General features: G+C 41.7%; 1 protein-coding gene across 1 annotated transcript in view; it reads right to left on the reverse strand.

Moving 5' to 3' along the window:
- The window catches only part of PDE11A (phosphodiesterase 11A), a 237,067-nt gene that overhangs the window by 17,700 nt on the left and 202,763 nt on the right, over positions 1-16,604 (reverse strand). Inside the window, exons 16-19 of the mRNA XM_034785945.1 lie at positions 13,820-13,897; positions 12,280-12,347; positions 8,276-8,346; positions 4,539-4,622 (exon numbers count right to left, since the gene is read on the reverse strand). Coding sequence (XP_034641836.1) covers positions 4,539-4,622; positions 8,276-8,346; positions 12,280-12,347; positions 13,820-13,897 — 301 coding nt within the window. The remainder of the gene's footprint in view (positions 1-4,538; positions 4,623-8,275; positions 8,347-12,279; positions 12,348-13,819; positions 13,898-16,604) is intronic.

Genomic DNA, 16,604 nt, shown 5'->3' on the forward strand with positions numbered 1-16,604 from the left:
AAATGTGTTTTTCATGGAGATGTAGAAATTAATTTCTTTTGAGCATTAAACTTCACAGCTTCTGGCACCCAAAAGAGTCTTGACTAAAACTGAAATAAGCAGCCATTCCCGGTGCCAAGGTAGAAGCATGCAGTTGTGCATTTCTTTATCTTCACAAAGACATCTCCCTTAAATGTAAAATAGCTGCCGTCCCTTTGTCACTGACTACTTGACTATGTATTTATACACCCAGAAGCAGAGTTTGACCTTAGGCCTTGCTATTCATGATGTTACTGTCTCAGCCCAACAGTGCAGTGAGCAGCAGGGGGATTTGTGTTAGCATCTTTTGTTTGAAGTCAAATCCTTAATGTTTGTGAAGATCTCTGATCAGATTTATATTTTTCTATATCTGCGCCTCATATGGAGGGCTGTAATCTAGTCTTAGTTAGGGAAATCAAAGCTTTAAGGTCAACCCTGCCCTAGGTGCATGCAAAATGCAACCACAGTCTAGAAAACAATCCTTGTGCTGTTGAAACTTGAACACGACTTGCATGGAGGCTTTTAGTGCCTCAAGATCTGTGAAATGCAAATTAATCTGTCTTAAATGCTTCACAAATGCTGAGTTATTCTAGTTACAGGGGAAACTGTGTACATGTGTGTCCAATATCTACTGGAACTGTAAAACTGCACCCCAAGTGCTCTTCCACATGCTGTGAGCGCATCTAATAGTTAGCACACACAGTCACTTCATGTTCAGTGTGATGCCCTAGATTTTTCTGCTTTAGACAAATTTGTTTCTCTCCTCTTCTGAAGAGTGTCCTAGCCAAAACAGTGGAGGCAATACTACTATTATTTATACGGTGATACTGAGCCTGTATCGGGGCTTGAAATATTCTACAAGGAAAAAGCTAAGTTTTTGGAATTACTAAATTAAGCTACTAAGTTTGATCTTCTATTTGAGTGCTTCCCATGGTAATTCTTAATGAAGAATAAACATTGGGCATTAAAGCATAATGAAAGTCTCAAATTATTTAAATGCTCCAGTTTTGAAATAGATAGATGTACTGTAACTCAAAACAAAACTCCAGTGTCATATAAAATATTCTGATCACTAATCATTACATCTAGTTATAAAGAAGAGTAAATTCAATAAAGTTATAGCATCTTAAATATAATAAGAGCTTCCTGATTCTTTATCTTCACAACCATATGATGCACAGAAGGAGGAAAGAATCAAAATTGATTATTACAAGCACTGGAATTGGAAAATTTCAAATCTCTTAAATTTTATAACTTAAAACAACACTGGCTAACAATTAAACTAAATAACCAACAAAATGTTTAAATGCCCATATAACCAACTTTTTGAAATATTTTGATTTCTTTTTAATGCTTTCTAAAGACAAATTCAAACTTGTTAGTTTTTCTTTGTATTATTAAACTGGGTTATTGCACAACTGCATGTGCAAAAATGTTACTGTGCTTGTGTGCCCCATCCTCGCTTATTGGAAGCAACCAATGTATTCAGGGCAGAAAAGTAATTTAATCTCTATGGGGCCTCCTCTGAAAGGTCATAGCTAACTGCAGTTTTACACACTTTTGCAGTAGCTAATTTAGGTTGATTACTCCTGGTCTTTGATCTCTTGGATCATGGGAAAGTCAAAGGCAGCCAACAACACCCTCATAAGAAAAACACTTATAGGTGACTGAAACTGACCTCTGCAGTGCAACAGGAGAGGGGGCATTACTGGGCAGGTTGAGAACATGAGGGAAGAGAGCTGAAAATGCATTGCACTCCAGCAACCCTTGACTAGTGAAGAGATCCATTAGGGATGGCCCTAGCCACCATAATAATTTAGAGCAGCCTAAGGATTAAGGGGAGGGCTACATTAGCAGGAGCTAGACCTGGTGAGTGGGCTTGTCTGTTTACATTTTTAATAATTGATACAAAAAACCTTTGGAAGTGTCTGTTTCTGCTTTTTCTTTCTCATTTTGGTTTCCTTTAACTGAAGCTTTGGAGGAATGTACAATAGCATTATTACATTTATCTGAAGTTAATCAGCATGATTTGTAGGCTTTTTACTGCAGGTCTTACTAAACGCAAACTCCCCTCTGACTTCAGTGGGGAAATGGCTACAGGCATGTATCCTTGATTATTGTTTGGATTAATGTTATACCAAAATTGCAATACTAGATATAAAATTCTACACTTATTCAAACCATTAACTTCTAAACTGTATGCCAGTGCATTATATAAGCATTGCTCAGGTTTTGTTAATTCTTATTGTTCACCAATACTCCACCTCTTCATGCTTCATTCACAAGTCTTGGATGTATCTATAACTGGGACTTTTGTATCCCATGATACGTACCATTTGTTACAAAGGTTAAAATTAAAAGAGAAATGTATATGGAAGAGTAAAAACCCCTGAACTTGAAATATTTGTGGTGCATATAGTGCAGCTCTAAAAAAGGTTTCTTACTATCTGTAAACAGAGAATTTACAGTGCCTTTGCGCATCAGTGATGCGATGAGTATACGGAGGTTTGATTAAGTTGGATATGGAAATTAAAACTTGGCTTTATATTCCAGAGGGTAGCTCACAGTGTGATACTGTGACATCAAGTTTTCTGTTTACCCCTAAGGCTGGTGCTGCAATGACTTCAAGGTTTGATGGTGTCTCTCTTTTTTTAAGTTGTTGAGCAGCAGGCTAATAGCTGCACAGCATGATGCAAAGACAGCAGAAAAGAGGGGAATCAGATGTGAATATATTCCCCACAGATCTCCTGCTAGGATGGAGCTAACTAACCAGTGCTTTAGTGTTCAGATCTAGTCCATTCACACAGAGGCTGCTTTGATTCTCTGCCCAGCCTGCTTTATTGTACTCTCTGATTAAAGACACTGTCACAAATAAATCATGACTTCTGGCATAAGGATTTGGATTCCTAATGAGCTTGTCATGTTTGGGGAAAATAAGACTAGCAAAAATAAATAAGGGGGGAAATGGACATTGAAAGAGAACTTATCTTTATATAAAGGTAGGATTGCTAATTGTAAAGACTGTTTTGTTAATGCCCATTTTTCACTTATTTGGAAGCTGCCTGCTCATGTGCCTCCACTTTTCCCCTCTGCTTTAGCAGCTACTAGTGACATGTGGCTCATAATTAGAAGACAAATTCCTAAAACAATATTTTTCTTATGGATAAGAGCTAAATCACACAATTACATGTCTGAGCAATGGAGTTAGTGTGAACAGACTGGAACTGCTATTAAACGCCCATCCTTCATTCCGTGTACACTCAAATGCCTGTTGAAGTCACAGGGAATTCTGGGAGCACAAGGCTGTGCAGGAGGAGAGCACAACTCTTGCACAGATTTCAAAGTAAATAGTTGGCCATTCTGGTAACATACAGTAAGTCCCCCTTTAATGCCTCAGTAGATATTAATTTTCTAATGTATCTGTTCCCCATATTTTGTGCACTGATGGCCAAATCCTGCAGTCTTTATTCAGGCAAAATTCCCTCTGACTTCCATGGGAGGCTAGCCTGAGACAGAGTGAAGGGTTTGTTGCTGAGTCTGGCTGACAAGGAGGTGTCAAAGGTGTTGACTCAGTGACTTGTGGTTAAGATTGTAAAGCATTACTGTCCATCTTTAGCCATTCTTGTATAGCTGTGCCTTGTATTTAAAAACAGAACTAAAATAGTGAACTGTATGTTCCATGTGGGCAAAATTCTGGATCTGTTTGTTCTAGCCCATTTACTGTTTATGAAGTGTCCTCTATATTCAAAACTTGCACGCAGAGGTACCTCCTGGCTTTAAATGTCTGGATTAAACTGGAAGATTCTGCTCATGTGCAGCCCCTAACATAGCTATTTTATATGCATCTGATTTGTACTAGGAACACAAGTTAATCTCTGGGTGCCTGATCATAGGAGCACATTATGGGTTAGACAACATATGGTACTTGCTGAAATAAGGGCCACATCTCCAGTGATTTCAGAGGCCCTGGCCTGGAATGCCCCTCCAAAGCTTCTGTCAGACACTCTGAGCTTGGAGAAGAGCCAGAACTGGAGTGGAATAATTCAGCCCTGTGTTTTCCCTTGGGCCATAGCTGTTCAGGGGTGTGTGTGTGTGTGTGTGTGTGTGTGTGTGTGTGTGTGTGTATATATATATATATATAAAATGCTGAGTCAGAATTATCCATTGAATAAACCATTTTGCACAGTATAGCCCTGGTATAATGTTGATGTTGTCTCATATGTCAGGCAGAATGATGAAAAAGATCCTTGCCCTTGAAGCTTTTAAATTTAAAGAGAAATGATATTTACTGTACAACAATCATCTAAACTTCAGTAAATTCAAAATTTTCTGTTTTCAGCTTAATATTTTGAGTAAAGTTGAAAAAGGAAGCAAGTTAAAGGCTTCAAGTTACTGCATGAATAAATGCAGTGATTTAAAGATTCAGACTGCGTCTAAGACTATTATATAAGCTACCTCTTTCTCTCGGAGATGCAGGACCAGTGTTCTGATTCTACAATTGTAGAAGTAAAAAAAAATACCTGATACAGAGGCATGCAGATGCTATCAATCCATTCCAACTGCAACCTGGGTAGTTCATCTTTCCTGTTCCGATCAAAAATAGCCTGAAGGGAGGAGGGGGAAGAAAGTGTTACATTAAAATAGAATATTTTACAGATGCTTTATCCAGCACTTTGGAACTATGGTCAAACTGTTACAAACTGAACACTTCACAAACAGTAATCGGTGTTTACAGTCTTTCTAGCCCTTTGTCTAGCATGAAAAATCAACTGTTTTTATTTTCAGCTTTGTTTATGAAATTTGTAAGTTGAATTTGACTGTTTATCTAATGATATCCTAGTGGAAACCGAAGATGTGATCCAAGAGCTCACTTAAAGAAGAGAGAGTAGAACTTTGTGTGGGATTTTGAAAATTTTAACCTGGACTCTTAAGTAATGTAGGTATTTCTGAAAATCCCATTCTTTGTTCCGTGTAGATTGTTTTGTAAGCTTACTGCAAGAAAATTACCTTGTGTGGACAGTCAGAGGATACCACTTTGTCTTAGTTTCTCTAGATTCACGAGTAGTATCTGTTTGTTTTTTGTTTTGTTTGAAGTGACCTGTGTTATGGCTGGTTTCAGAGTAGCAGCCGTGTTAGTCTGCAAAAAGAACAGGAGTACTTGTGGCACCTTAGAGACTAACAAATTTTATTAGAGCATAAGCTTTCGTGGACTACAGCCCACTTCTTCGGATGCATCCGAAGATTTTTAATCATGATTTAAATCAGCAAGGAGGTAACCTTGATTTAAATAATTGATTTTAATTGTCCTATATTTGTACTTTTAGCTCTTTTCCTAAAGAGAGATTGTTGATAACAATTAAAGCCAACTAAATATAGCCTTCACGCTAAATTTGGAGCATCTTTTTGCTAATGAGGAAGATACAGTATATATATTAAAGCAATTATATAGATTAATTTCAACTTAATCAGTTGCTTAATTTCTACAGCTTTATTATATTAGAAAATGGTGAATGATGCGTGGCTTTTTTTTTTTTTAAATTTACCAGATTAAATTTTTACTTGTGATTTGTGTCAAGCTCTACTTGGATGGAAATTCAAATGCAATTAAAAATGCACAAAACCAGCAGTTTTTGTTTTTTAATTGAACAAACCTACCTTTAAATGCTGGATACGCAAGAAAAAAATTATCAAAACGTTTTCCATTTAAAACAGTTTCCTTTAACAAAGGAAGTATTGTGTGTAGTTCATGAATTCATGTGATTATTTCTGGTCACCATATGGTTCAAGATTTTAGAACTCCTCTATCCTCTCTCACCTAGTCTTTATTAATAAATTGGAAGAGGAAAACAAGCTTTCCTCCTCCTCCTCCTTCTTCTCTCCCTCCCCTCCCCCCATCCACTACCTCAACTCTCAGTTGGTTTCTTAACTTTGAATGAACTAGTTATGGAACTGAATTTGTTGAACAAACTGAACTGAAGAAAGTATCTGCTCTCTGCATCTGCAGAAGAGGCTACTGCTATCAAAAGCTGGTTTAGCAGTTCAACAAACTGGTTTCAGGTGCTTAGCCGGTGACATCCACCAGTTGTATGGGGTGACTTTTAAAGAAAGTTGGCAGCATGCATGTACTACTTAATATTGTTTGTAATGAATTTAAATGACTTTAATAGATATTTGCAGAGTTGTAGCCATGTTGGTCTCAAGATATCAGAGACATACTGTGGGTGAGGTAATAGCTTTTATTGGACCAATTTCTGTTGGTGGGAGCGAGAGAAGCTTTAGAGCTACACAGAGCTCTTCAGGTCTAGGAAAGGCACTAAGTGTCAGAGCTAAATAAAAGACTGAACCTATTTTAGCATATATGGTTAGATATTACCTCCCCCACCTTGTTTCTTTAATAGATGCAGTAAGTTTGGCCTTTAATATAGACTGTTTTAAATAGGCTAGGGTTACCATATGTCCGTTTTTTCCCGGACACGTCCGGCTTTTCGGCAATCAAACCCCCGTCCGGGGGAAATTGCCAAAAAGCCGAACATGTCCGGGAAAATGCCGGCCGGGCACTTCCCCTTCCGCAGCGGCTCTGCTCCTCCCCAGACTCTTCGGCTCTGTTTAAGAGCCGAGCTGCCCGAGTGCTACCAGCTTTGGGCAGCCCCCATGCCTCCGGACCCTGCGCCGCCGGAGCCTGGGAGGGGAAGTGCCCGGCCGGGGACGCAGGGTCTGGGGGGTGGGCGCTTCCCCTCCCAGGCTCCAGCTGTGCTGGGGAAGCGCCGGCCGGGGGCGCAGGGTCTGGGGGCTGCCTGGCAAACCGTGAAGCCGGTAGCACTCAGGCAGCTCTTTTCGCGTGGCTGGGAGTGGGAGGGAGGAGGGGGCGGGGTTGGGGCGGGGAAGGGGCAGAGTTGGGTGGGGGGAAATGGGCGGGGCCAGGGCCTGTGGAGGGTCCTTTTTTTTTTTTTTTTTTATTTGCTAAATATGGTAACCCTAAAATAGGCTTATTTTTAAAAATAAACCTGTACTTTTATTTAACATCAGGGTTTTATTTTAACTTCATTTTTTAATGTTTCTTTTTAAATTTTCATTTGTTCTTAATCAACTCTCATTAGTTCACATTGGCTCAAACCTCAACCCATCCCCAGCCCAAGTAATTTGTCTTGAAACTGAGAATGCCATGGGGTAAAGAGGAGGGGTAGAATTTTTCTTTCAGGCCTTAGAGCAGGAGTGGACTCGTATTGTGGGGAATTCCCCATCTTACTGGCTGGAGTAGGCACCACAGCCTCAGTGCCATCCCTGTGTTGGGAAGAAAGCCCTGAGGACATGCACAACAACACATCCCCCTTCCCCGCTTTCTAAAGCTGCTGCATACAGCTTTCCCAGAGCCCTCAGGAGCTCTGCTAAGGTAGATATCCGGGCACATGGTCCCAGCATCCTGTTCTTACACCCTGCCCTGCTGCTTCAGCGAGGTGGGTTCTACTATATTAAGGAGTCTCCATGTCCATGATCTGACCAAAATGCACAGTTTCTGATATGGCCTGGATTCATTTTTAACATTGCTGATGCTAGGGTATTTGCATGAAATACACCAAGGCATTAGAATTCCCTGCTATTTGAAGATAGTAAAGTGTGTTTTAAAAGTAAAATTATTTTCTGTAACAGTGGGACTTCATTAGTGTGAGGTGCACGCTTTCACTTCTACATGCATTATGTGAAATGCATATCAATACATATGATATGGAATGGTACTTTCAGTTATTGCAGGCTAGATTTGGTCCAAGGCACCAACATTGTTAGTGCCATGGCTGATTAACTGCTAATCCCCTGTACCATAGCTACTTTTTTACTTATGTATTTGGGAAGGTCTACACAGAGAACTACTACAGGAGAGAAATACACCTCTACCTCGATATAACGCTGTTCTCGGGAACCAAAAAATCTTACCGTGTTATATTGAACTTGCTTTGATCCACTGGAGTGCGAAAACCCCCCACCCCTTTCTGGAGCACTGCTTTACCGCGTTATATCCGAATTCATTTATATTGGGTTGCGTTCTATCGGGGTAGAGATGTAATTGGGAGATGTCTTTTCATTAATTTCAATGGCCTTTGGATCAGGCCCTAAATATCACTACCAGATTCCGGTGGCAGGCTGTCCATATCTCTTGTGTATTTCTTCTCATGAAACCCACTTGTTTCTCTGAATTAAAGCAATTACCAGAAAACAATTTTCCTCCTCCAGGTAGCTAGTTCAAAAGTAATGATAAACTTACTGAAGGAGTGAGTTTGAGTTCAGACCTCTCTCTGTCTCCTTGTTCAAAGAACTCGCTGGTTACCAATTCAGCTGCCTAAAATATAATCACACTAAAGATTAAGGCTCATGTTAGCTATTTGTAAGAATCACACATTTATTGCTTAAAGCCCCTCATTATAAATTCCTGGGTAGTCCCATTCATGTGCTTACAGTAAGGCACATGCTTAAGTACCTTCCTGAGGTTGGGTCTCAGTCATGGGACACTGTAGGTACACTCATATCTATATTTCTGTAGTCCTGTTCTAAAAACATTCTGATTTCCTTTTGATGCCTGACCATGATCAGTCAAATTGGAGCAGCATGTAACTTTTGCATTTGAGAATAGAATAGAGAGTTCCATGTGGGCATATAAAATTTATAACTATCTTTGTAAAAAGACTTTGTAAAGTCTACATGAGCACTCTGGGTACTGCCACTGCTGCCTCTAAAAACTGAGTTGTTAGAGAAACAAAGCTAATCGGTAAATTGTGTTAGCTAAACTTAATGTGAAATCCTAAGACTTTCTTCACCCAGTTTTGTTTTTCTGTACTATATGTATCCTAAGCCACTCTAATTACTGTAGCTCTTAGGCATTTAAATATGAACACTGATTAAAATTGTCAAATTTGAATAAATGTAAGAATGGCAGCATTGACTTTTGGAACTGTATTATACTCTTTTGCCATACTCCATGAAGCTGCCTTCATTTTTGACAATGGTATGTGTTACTTGGAAGGATGCAGTATTCAAAACAAGATTATTTTTGAAAACACTGGAAGCCTAAAGAAACCAGTAAAGCCCAGACAGCAAGTGACTTTAGTATAAACAGCAGCTTTAACTAAAAAGTAGTTGCTGTCATGCACACCCACAAATATGTAACTACTGAGATAAAGGTGTGTCTCTAAATAACAAAAAGCTTGGAAACTCAAGCTGACATTCTGTTCTTAACGCATCCTGTTGTGCTACTTACTTTTTCTGAGGTACACGGATAAGAAACCATTCATATGCAATACCAAGGCACAAAAGGGTGAACTAAGGATAGAATTTGCACCTCAGAATTACTCTAAATTTCCTGTTCTAACATTGAAATGCAAGATTGCTATGCAGTCACTTGTACAGGCTATCAACAATCATCAGATCTTACATTTGCTACAACTTAAAAATGAGTCACAGTTGAAAGAATGTGAACTGAAATTATAAAATGATTTAAAATCTTCATCTAAGTTAAGAATAATTACCTGCAGAATCTTATCTCACAGTTTGGAATGACTTTTTCTATATGGAGCCCCATCATGTGAATAAAATCATGGATTAATACACTTTGCTTTGGAATAATTTAACAGCCTGACAGCAATTATGGACTTTCCAAGTATCTTCTATATGAATAATCAATATGTACTTGTCTCCTTTCCTCCTGCTCTCTTCAACATTCTGTCTGTCTCCTTTTGTATCTCTTGTCTTGTCCCTCTCCTAATCTTTTGGAGTGTTTGTACTTTGTGCTTATTTTTTAGTCCCTTCCACTTATGTATTTTTGTTCACCTCTCTCCCTTCTCAGGACTCCTCCTCCAGGTGAGGTTGAGGGTCAACAGATTCCCCATTCTGTGGCTTCATTAGTGTGTGTATTTACTTTTATCTTGGAAAAACTCAATCTGATGATGCTTAATGCTCCTAGACTGAATTTTTATTACAAAATACATGTTAGTTAGGTCACAAGGGAAGGTTCAACTGCAGCATTTGGAAGTCCTAATTAAAAAATAGTTTGGTTTTACACTTCAGTGGATGATCCTGAATTTCAGTACTGTTCTCCCATATCCCAAAACTCATTCAGGAAGTGCTAGTCAGATCCTAACTGACTCTTTTGATACCATAGGAAATGGGAAAAGCTAACTGGGTTATGGGGGTGGAGGGGGAACTGAGTAATGCCATGAGCTGCAGCCATAGCTGAGGTGGGATTGAAGAGTCTTGGGACCTCAAACTTTTGTCCTGCAGTGTTACTTGTAAACTGCATCAGGGGAATAGGAGCTCTGGAAGGAGATGGATACCAAAATGCTTTTTAAAATATGAGAGTAACATTATATATACCAGATATTTCCCATATGTTAAACACAGCACAAGAGCCGAATTCAAAACACCAAATAGCTATGCAACTCTTTGCTTTAAAAAAATACCTATTCAATAATTACACTAACACTCTAGACCAGAGGTGGCCAACCTGAGGCTCCAGAGCCACATGCGGCTCTTCAGAAGTTAATATGCGACTCCTTGTTTAGGCACCGACGCTGGGGCTGGAGCTACAGGCGCCAACTCTCCACTGTGCCAGGGGGGGCTCACTGCTCAACCCCGGCTCTGCCACAAGCCCTGCTCCCGCTTCACCCCTTCCCATGCCCTCCCCCTCCTCCCCAGAGCCTCCTGCAGACCACAGAACAGCTGATCAGTAGGTGTGGGAAGGGATGGAGAGGCGCTGTCCGGCAGGGCTGTCAGTGGGCGGGAGGTGCGGGGGAGCTAATGGGAGGGGGGGGTCATGGTGGGGGGCTGCTGACTTATTACTGTGGCTCTTTGGCAATGTACATTGGTAAATTCTGGCTCCTTCTCAGGCTCAGGTTGGCCACCCCTGCTCTAGACCATGAACTGCAGCTGTGTTGATAAACCCTTATCACACAGGATGGATGTTTGCAACTGAGGTAATGCATCTTTAGTACCTCATCACCTTCCAACCAGAGTCCCTCCTTGTCCATCCCCAAGAAAATTGGCTTCTTTCCATTTCACTTCTTCTCATCTAGCCTCTGTCTTCCAGTCCACTGTGTTTTAGGGGGGAGGGATAGCTCAGTGGTTTGAGCATTGGCCTGTTACACCCAGGGTTGTGAGTTCAATCCTTGAGGGGGCCACTTAAGGATCTGGGGCAAAATCAGTACTTGGTCCTGCTAGTGAAGGCAGGGGGCTGGACTCGATGACCTTTCGAGGTCCCTTCCAGTTCTAGGAGATAGGATATCTCCATTTTAACTAGTCCCATCAAACTCACTCATGCCATTTACCCACTTTACACTGTCAGTGGCCCATCTCCTAGATGCCTTCTGCTGCTGGATATTCATCCCAAGCTTCATCTCCCAACATGAGCTGCCTTCTACCTACATGTTACTCACTGAGGTAAGGTTGGGAACTGATAGTAGGGGAGATGGGTTATGCCAGTGATTGAGGCTTGGGGGGGTGGCCGGGCAAGGACAATTTCTGGCAGTGATGAATGGATGGCCGTCAGGGCTCTTGGATGAGGCCAGTCTTGACCCAGCCAACCTTCTAGCTACAGGACTGTCTCATCCTATAGTGGCTTGTCTCCCCAAAACCTAAATGTTAATGAATGCCTAGGTATTCTATCCATTTCTCAGGGCCACACTCAGCACTGCATTTCTTTTTCTGAGTAAGGAATGCTGAATAGGGCTTTTAAAACTACATCTTGTAATGTTAAGCCACTGCTGAGAAAAATAAATCTGTTAATTATGCTAAAAAATGCATATCCTATATCCATTAGGACGTGTGTCAAATGGCAGTCCCTGTTGGTGTTCCATATTTAGGACAAATTCTGCTATTGTCAATTGGCTATAGAATTTTGTACATTGTAAAGGGTAACTCTGGGTTTATCTAAAGGAAAAAAAGTTTGCAATGTGGAGGGGGGGGGGGTGGTGGTAGTGGTTCCACCCCCCCTCCCCCAAAAAAGTCCATTTTTGGTATGGAGTTAAAAGGTTAATAGATGAGAGGATATAAAATAAGATCTCTTCAGGTACCTAAATATTCCTCAGCAACATCAAGCAAAGGAAAAGATGGTGCAATAAGCCATGCCTTGCAGAAACCCTTTGCTACCCTTTTTTTTTTTTTTTAAACTGCATTAATACTGTTGTAAATTGACTGCAGTTTTGCTCCCTTGTAAGTCAGGACCCTGGGAATATTGTCCTGCTAATACCCCCTCTTCCCAGCCCTGCTATTAATCATGACTTGCCTGTCTTGAAATCTCCCACGGTTTGGTCACAGCTCCGAGGTCACAGGCTGTCATTAGCATTGATCTGAAAAACAGAAATGAACAATACAGACTGACTAAACCTTTGTCTTATTGCTAAACAAATCTGCTCTGAATGCATAAATAAAAAGTCAGAATTAGCACCTTTTTCCTCTGGAAGGAACAGCAGCACTGTTTGAAATTTCAACCATCAACATATTTTTATATCCACATTATACCTATGAAGTCTAATATAATATAGATAATGCATAAGATTGAAAATGTATTGTATGCTAGAAAAGAAATGTGCATCACTACAGACAAATCACTAATTTTGCTACTATTTGTACCTTTAACGGGTGATAATTATACTGTACAATGCAGGATGTAAGTAAGGGAGTTATTATATAATCATACAGACTGGATTACTCTGTCTACTTATAGGTTCTCTTGCTACAGTAGCCACCTATCATCATGAGAGGCATTCCAGACACTGTTTCAGCAGTTTCTACTGCTTATCTGCAATAAAAAATTAAGATTTATAAGGGCTACACTGATTCACTGTAGTTTAATACCTGGCTACAACTGTTTTGTACACATTAGAAGGAACTATTCAGCTGTAGCAAACATTTATGTACAGTACATGATGCAGATAAAAGTATGATGCTTACATGAAGAACCCAGACACTGAAAATGAAGCATCTAATATACTGTCCAAATCTAAAATTAGGAATAGTTGAAATTTTATGGAAAAATAGGAAATAGCCCATACATCAGCCCTCAAACACAAAAATGAAACAGCTGGAATTTCAGAAAGGTTGTGTCAACACACTTATGGGTGTAGGTCCATGCACAAATGACATCTGTCTCTCTTGAACCCAAGCTGCCCTTGCCCTCCTTCCTCAGTCTTTGCTGAGATCTTGGCTGAGGTGGGCACTTGGAATGTGGCCAACCTGCTAGGTTACATTGCTGTCCACAAACCTTTCACCAGTTGGCAGCTCTTCGGGGTAAATGGAGTGCAGTGCATTTGCAAGTCCCTAACTGAGGAAAGGGGAATTCAGCCATGGAAAGAGGCATTAAAGAGAGAGAGAGGTGGGTCCAGGTTGAGGTGGAAGATCAACCAAAATGTGGAGGGTTATTTTGTTTGAGAACTTTTCAACCCTTTTGCTCTTTATCAGTGGGCAAAAGGAAACAAAATATCTGATTGGGTTGGGAGAAGTGAGAAAGAAAGATGAGTGGGGGAGGAGCAAGGCAGGATGGACTCATGACTCCTTCTCCCCTGCTGGCTTTTGGAACTGGGCTGTGATAGAAGTAGATTCAAACAGAAACTGCTCCAGGAGCCCTTTCTCCCCTACTCAGGGCTGTGCTTTATAGCCACCATCTGGCCCCATATTTGGTAATGATTATATTACTGCAAACTAAGTGTTTTATAGAAAGTTATTTTAAAACAAGGCTATCTGTATTCCTGACCTTGACCTCCTTAAACAAATTGTGGTTATATCCCAAAGTAATAGGAAAGCAAAGGAATGACTCGCTTACCGAAATATTTCTCGATGGCTTTTGACATTCCAATTGTAATTGCCTTTACTAACAAGTTCAAAAAACTCAGTCCTTCTCCTGCAACAAAACACATAATCAGGAGGAAAAACCAGAAGCTTCTGGAGCTGTTGTGATTAAAAACAAATTTTCTGTGAGAACACAAGATCACTGTACCTCCTGCACTAATGTTTGAAATAGCTTGTCAACTTAACATTTTCTATGAACCATTTTAATTTTGAAATATGCCTTATAACAGCCTAGCACTATCAGAGCTGTCAGATAATAGATGTACATACACACATCACTGTATTGCACCTCAGTTTTTATGGAAGGATGAAATGTTCTGCCTGTAACAACATATAGCCAATAGGACCATATGTACATGAAATATATATTAAATGGTGGTGATACTTTGCCTTTCATTTGAGGATATCAAAGGGCTTCTCAGAGATGGGTAAATTATTTCCAGCTGAGGCACAGAAAGGTTTAATGACTTGTCCAAGGTCACGTAGTGAGTTGGTGGTAGAGTCCTGAATAGAAGCAAGAATGACTGACTTTCTCATGCTCTAATCACTCGAACACCCTGCTTCCTTCTACAAGACTGAGCGGGAAAAAATACTGAAAGGAAGGCAATACATAGTTGTTGCATGTTAACCCAAGAAGAGCTGTTACACAGTCTGTCCATCAAACCACATTGCAAAGTAAACATAGCTCACTGGGTGTGTCTACGCTGCAATAAAACACCTCCAGCTTGCCTGTGTCAGCTGACTTTGGCTTGCAGCTATAACATTGCATTGGGCTGGAGTTCCAGAGCCTGGGCTCCAGCCTGAGACCAAATACCTACACTGCAATTTTATAGCTATGAGCCCAAGTCAGCTGTTGCAGGACAGCTGCAGGTGTTTTACAGCAGTGTAGACATGCTCACTGCTTGCTTATATCATGATAAACTAGCCTGAGGATAAAGGCAGCAAATGTTGGTGCCTGGTCAATCTTCACTGCTAGAAACCTCCAAATACCTGTCTTCCCTCAGCTAATGGCCGTGTAGTTACTAGTTAACTCACATGTTGACAGCGCAGGGTTTATGACTACTCCTACCCTCACCTGCCTGTGCTAACTTCTCAGTGAAGTTGACCAATATTGCCACCTCTGGCACAAGAAAGAACATAACCCATTATGTTTACAACCCCCCCGGACAGGCATAGGAAAGATAGCATCAGTCAATGTTTTTAGTTTTGTCTATTGATTTACAGCTTTCCTGTTACGGAAACGTTTTTTTTATGAATTCATGTTCTTGCATTTTAAAATAATAAAGAACAAACTCTGCCTTTTAAATCTAAAACACAAGGATAATTCACAGGGGAAAACTGACCCATAGTAAAATGGGTCCAACCATGTTAAGGCTGGCTTGGGGCCTTCTCACTAACCTACAAATAGACTGTCCTAAGTCAAGAATTTCAACAAGGTGCCACTGTAACGAGGGCCCCATTGTGCCAAGTGCTGTACAAACATAGTGAGAGAGAGAGAGTCCTTGCCCCCCTGAGAATTTTCTGTCTAAATATCAGACAGACAGGACAGCAGGGAAACAGAAGCACAGACCTTCTCCAAGGTCACACAGTAGATTAGTGTCAGAGCTGTGAAGATTTCAGAGGTACGTCTACACAGCATTTTGGAGCAAGTCTCAGGCTAGAAGGCTCATGCTAGCCCTCTAAAAATAGCTGTATAGAAAGCACTTTGAAGTTGCAGTTCAGGCTCTGAAGACCACCCCCCTCCATTTGCCTCACAGCCCAAGCTCCAGCCCCATTCGCAACTTCACAGTGGTTTCTATACAGCTACTTTTAGAGTGCTAGTGTGAGCTTTCTACCCTGAGGCTTACTCCAAAATGCTGTGTAGACGTACCTCTGCTACCCCAACTGTCCTGAATGCCAGACCTGTGCCCTATCCGATAGTAGACCCTGCTGCCTCTGTATCAAGAAAAAGTATAGTTAGATTCCTAGCATGATGGAGCTTAATGAGCAGGGCCGCCAGAGGTAGGGTTACCATTCGTCCGGATTCCCCCGGACATGTCCGGCTTTTTCGGGTTAAAAATAGCGTCCGGGGGGAATTTGTCAATGTCTGGACTTCCCCTCCTCCCCCCTCCCATGCAGAGCGTGCCCGCGCTTACAAAGCAGCCGGTGCTCCAAAAGCCAGAGCCCTGCTTGCACTTCCCCCTCCTCCCTCCTGAAACTTGACACCACTCCCCTTCTCTCCCTCCCTCCCTGCACTCACAGATCCCCGGCTGTTCGTCTGGAGCTCCGAGCTTGCTGCCCTCCCCCGCTGTCGAGCGCGCTGCTCTGCAGCACAGTAAGGGGGCCGGGGGCCAGAGAAGCGGCAGGGAGGGAGGGAGAGAAGGGGAGTGGTGTCAAGTTTCAGGAGGGAGGAGGGGGAAGTGCAAGCAGGGCTCTGGCTTTTGGAGCACCGGCTGCTTTGTAAGCGCGGGCANAGGCTTAGGTAGGGGGTGGGGTTCTGGAGGGCAGTTAGGAGCAGGGATCCCAGGAGGGGGCAGTCAGGGGACAAGGAGCGGGGGGGGGGAGTTCGGGGCGGACTTTCTGGGGGCGGGGTGGATAAGGTTTTGGGCAGTCAGGGTACAGGTAGGGGGTAGGGTCCTGGGGGGCAGTTAGGGAGAGGGGTCTTAGGAAGGGGCAGTTAGGGGATAAAAAACAGGGAGGCTTAGGTAGGGGGTGGGGTTCTGGAGGGCAGTTAGGAGCAGGGGTCCCAGGAGGGGGCAGTCAGGGGACAGTGAGCGGGG

Source organism: Trachemys scripta, chromosome 11 (assembly GCF_013100865.1).
Source record: "Trachemys scripta elegans isolate TJP31775 chromosome 11, CAS_Tse_1.0, whole genome shotgun sequence".
Classification (NCBI taxonomy): Eukaryota; Metazoa; Chordata; order Testudines; family Emydidae; genus Trachemys; species Trachemys scripta.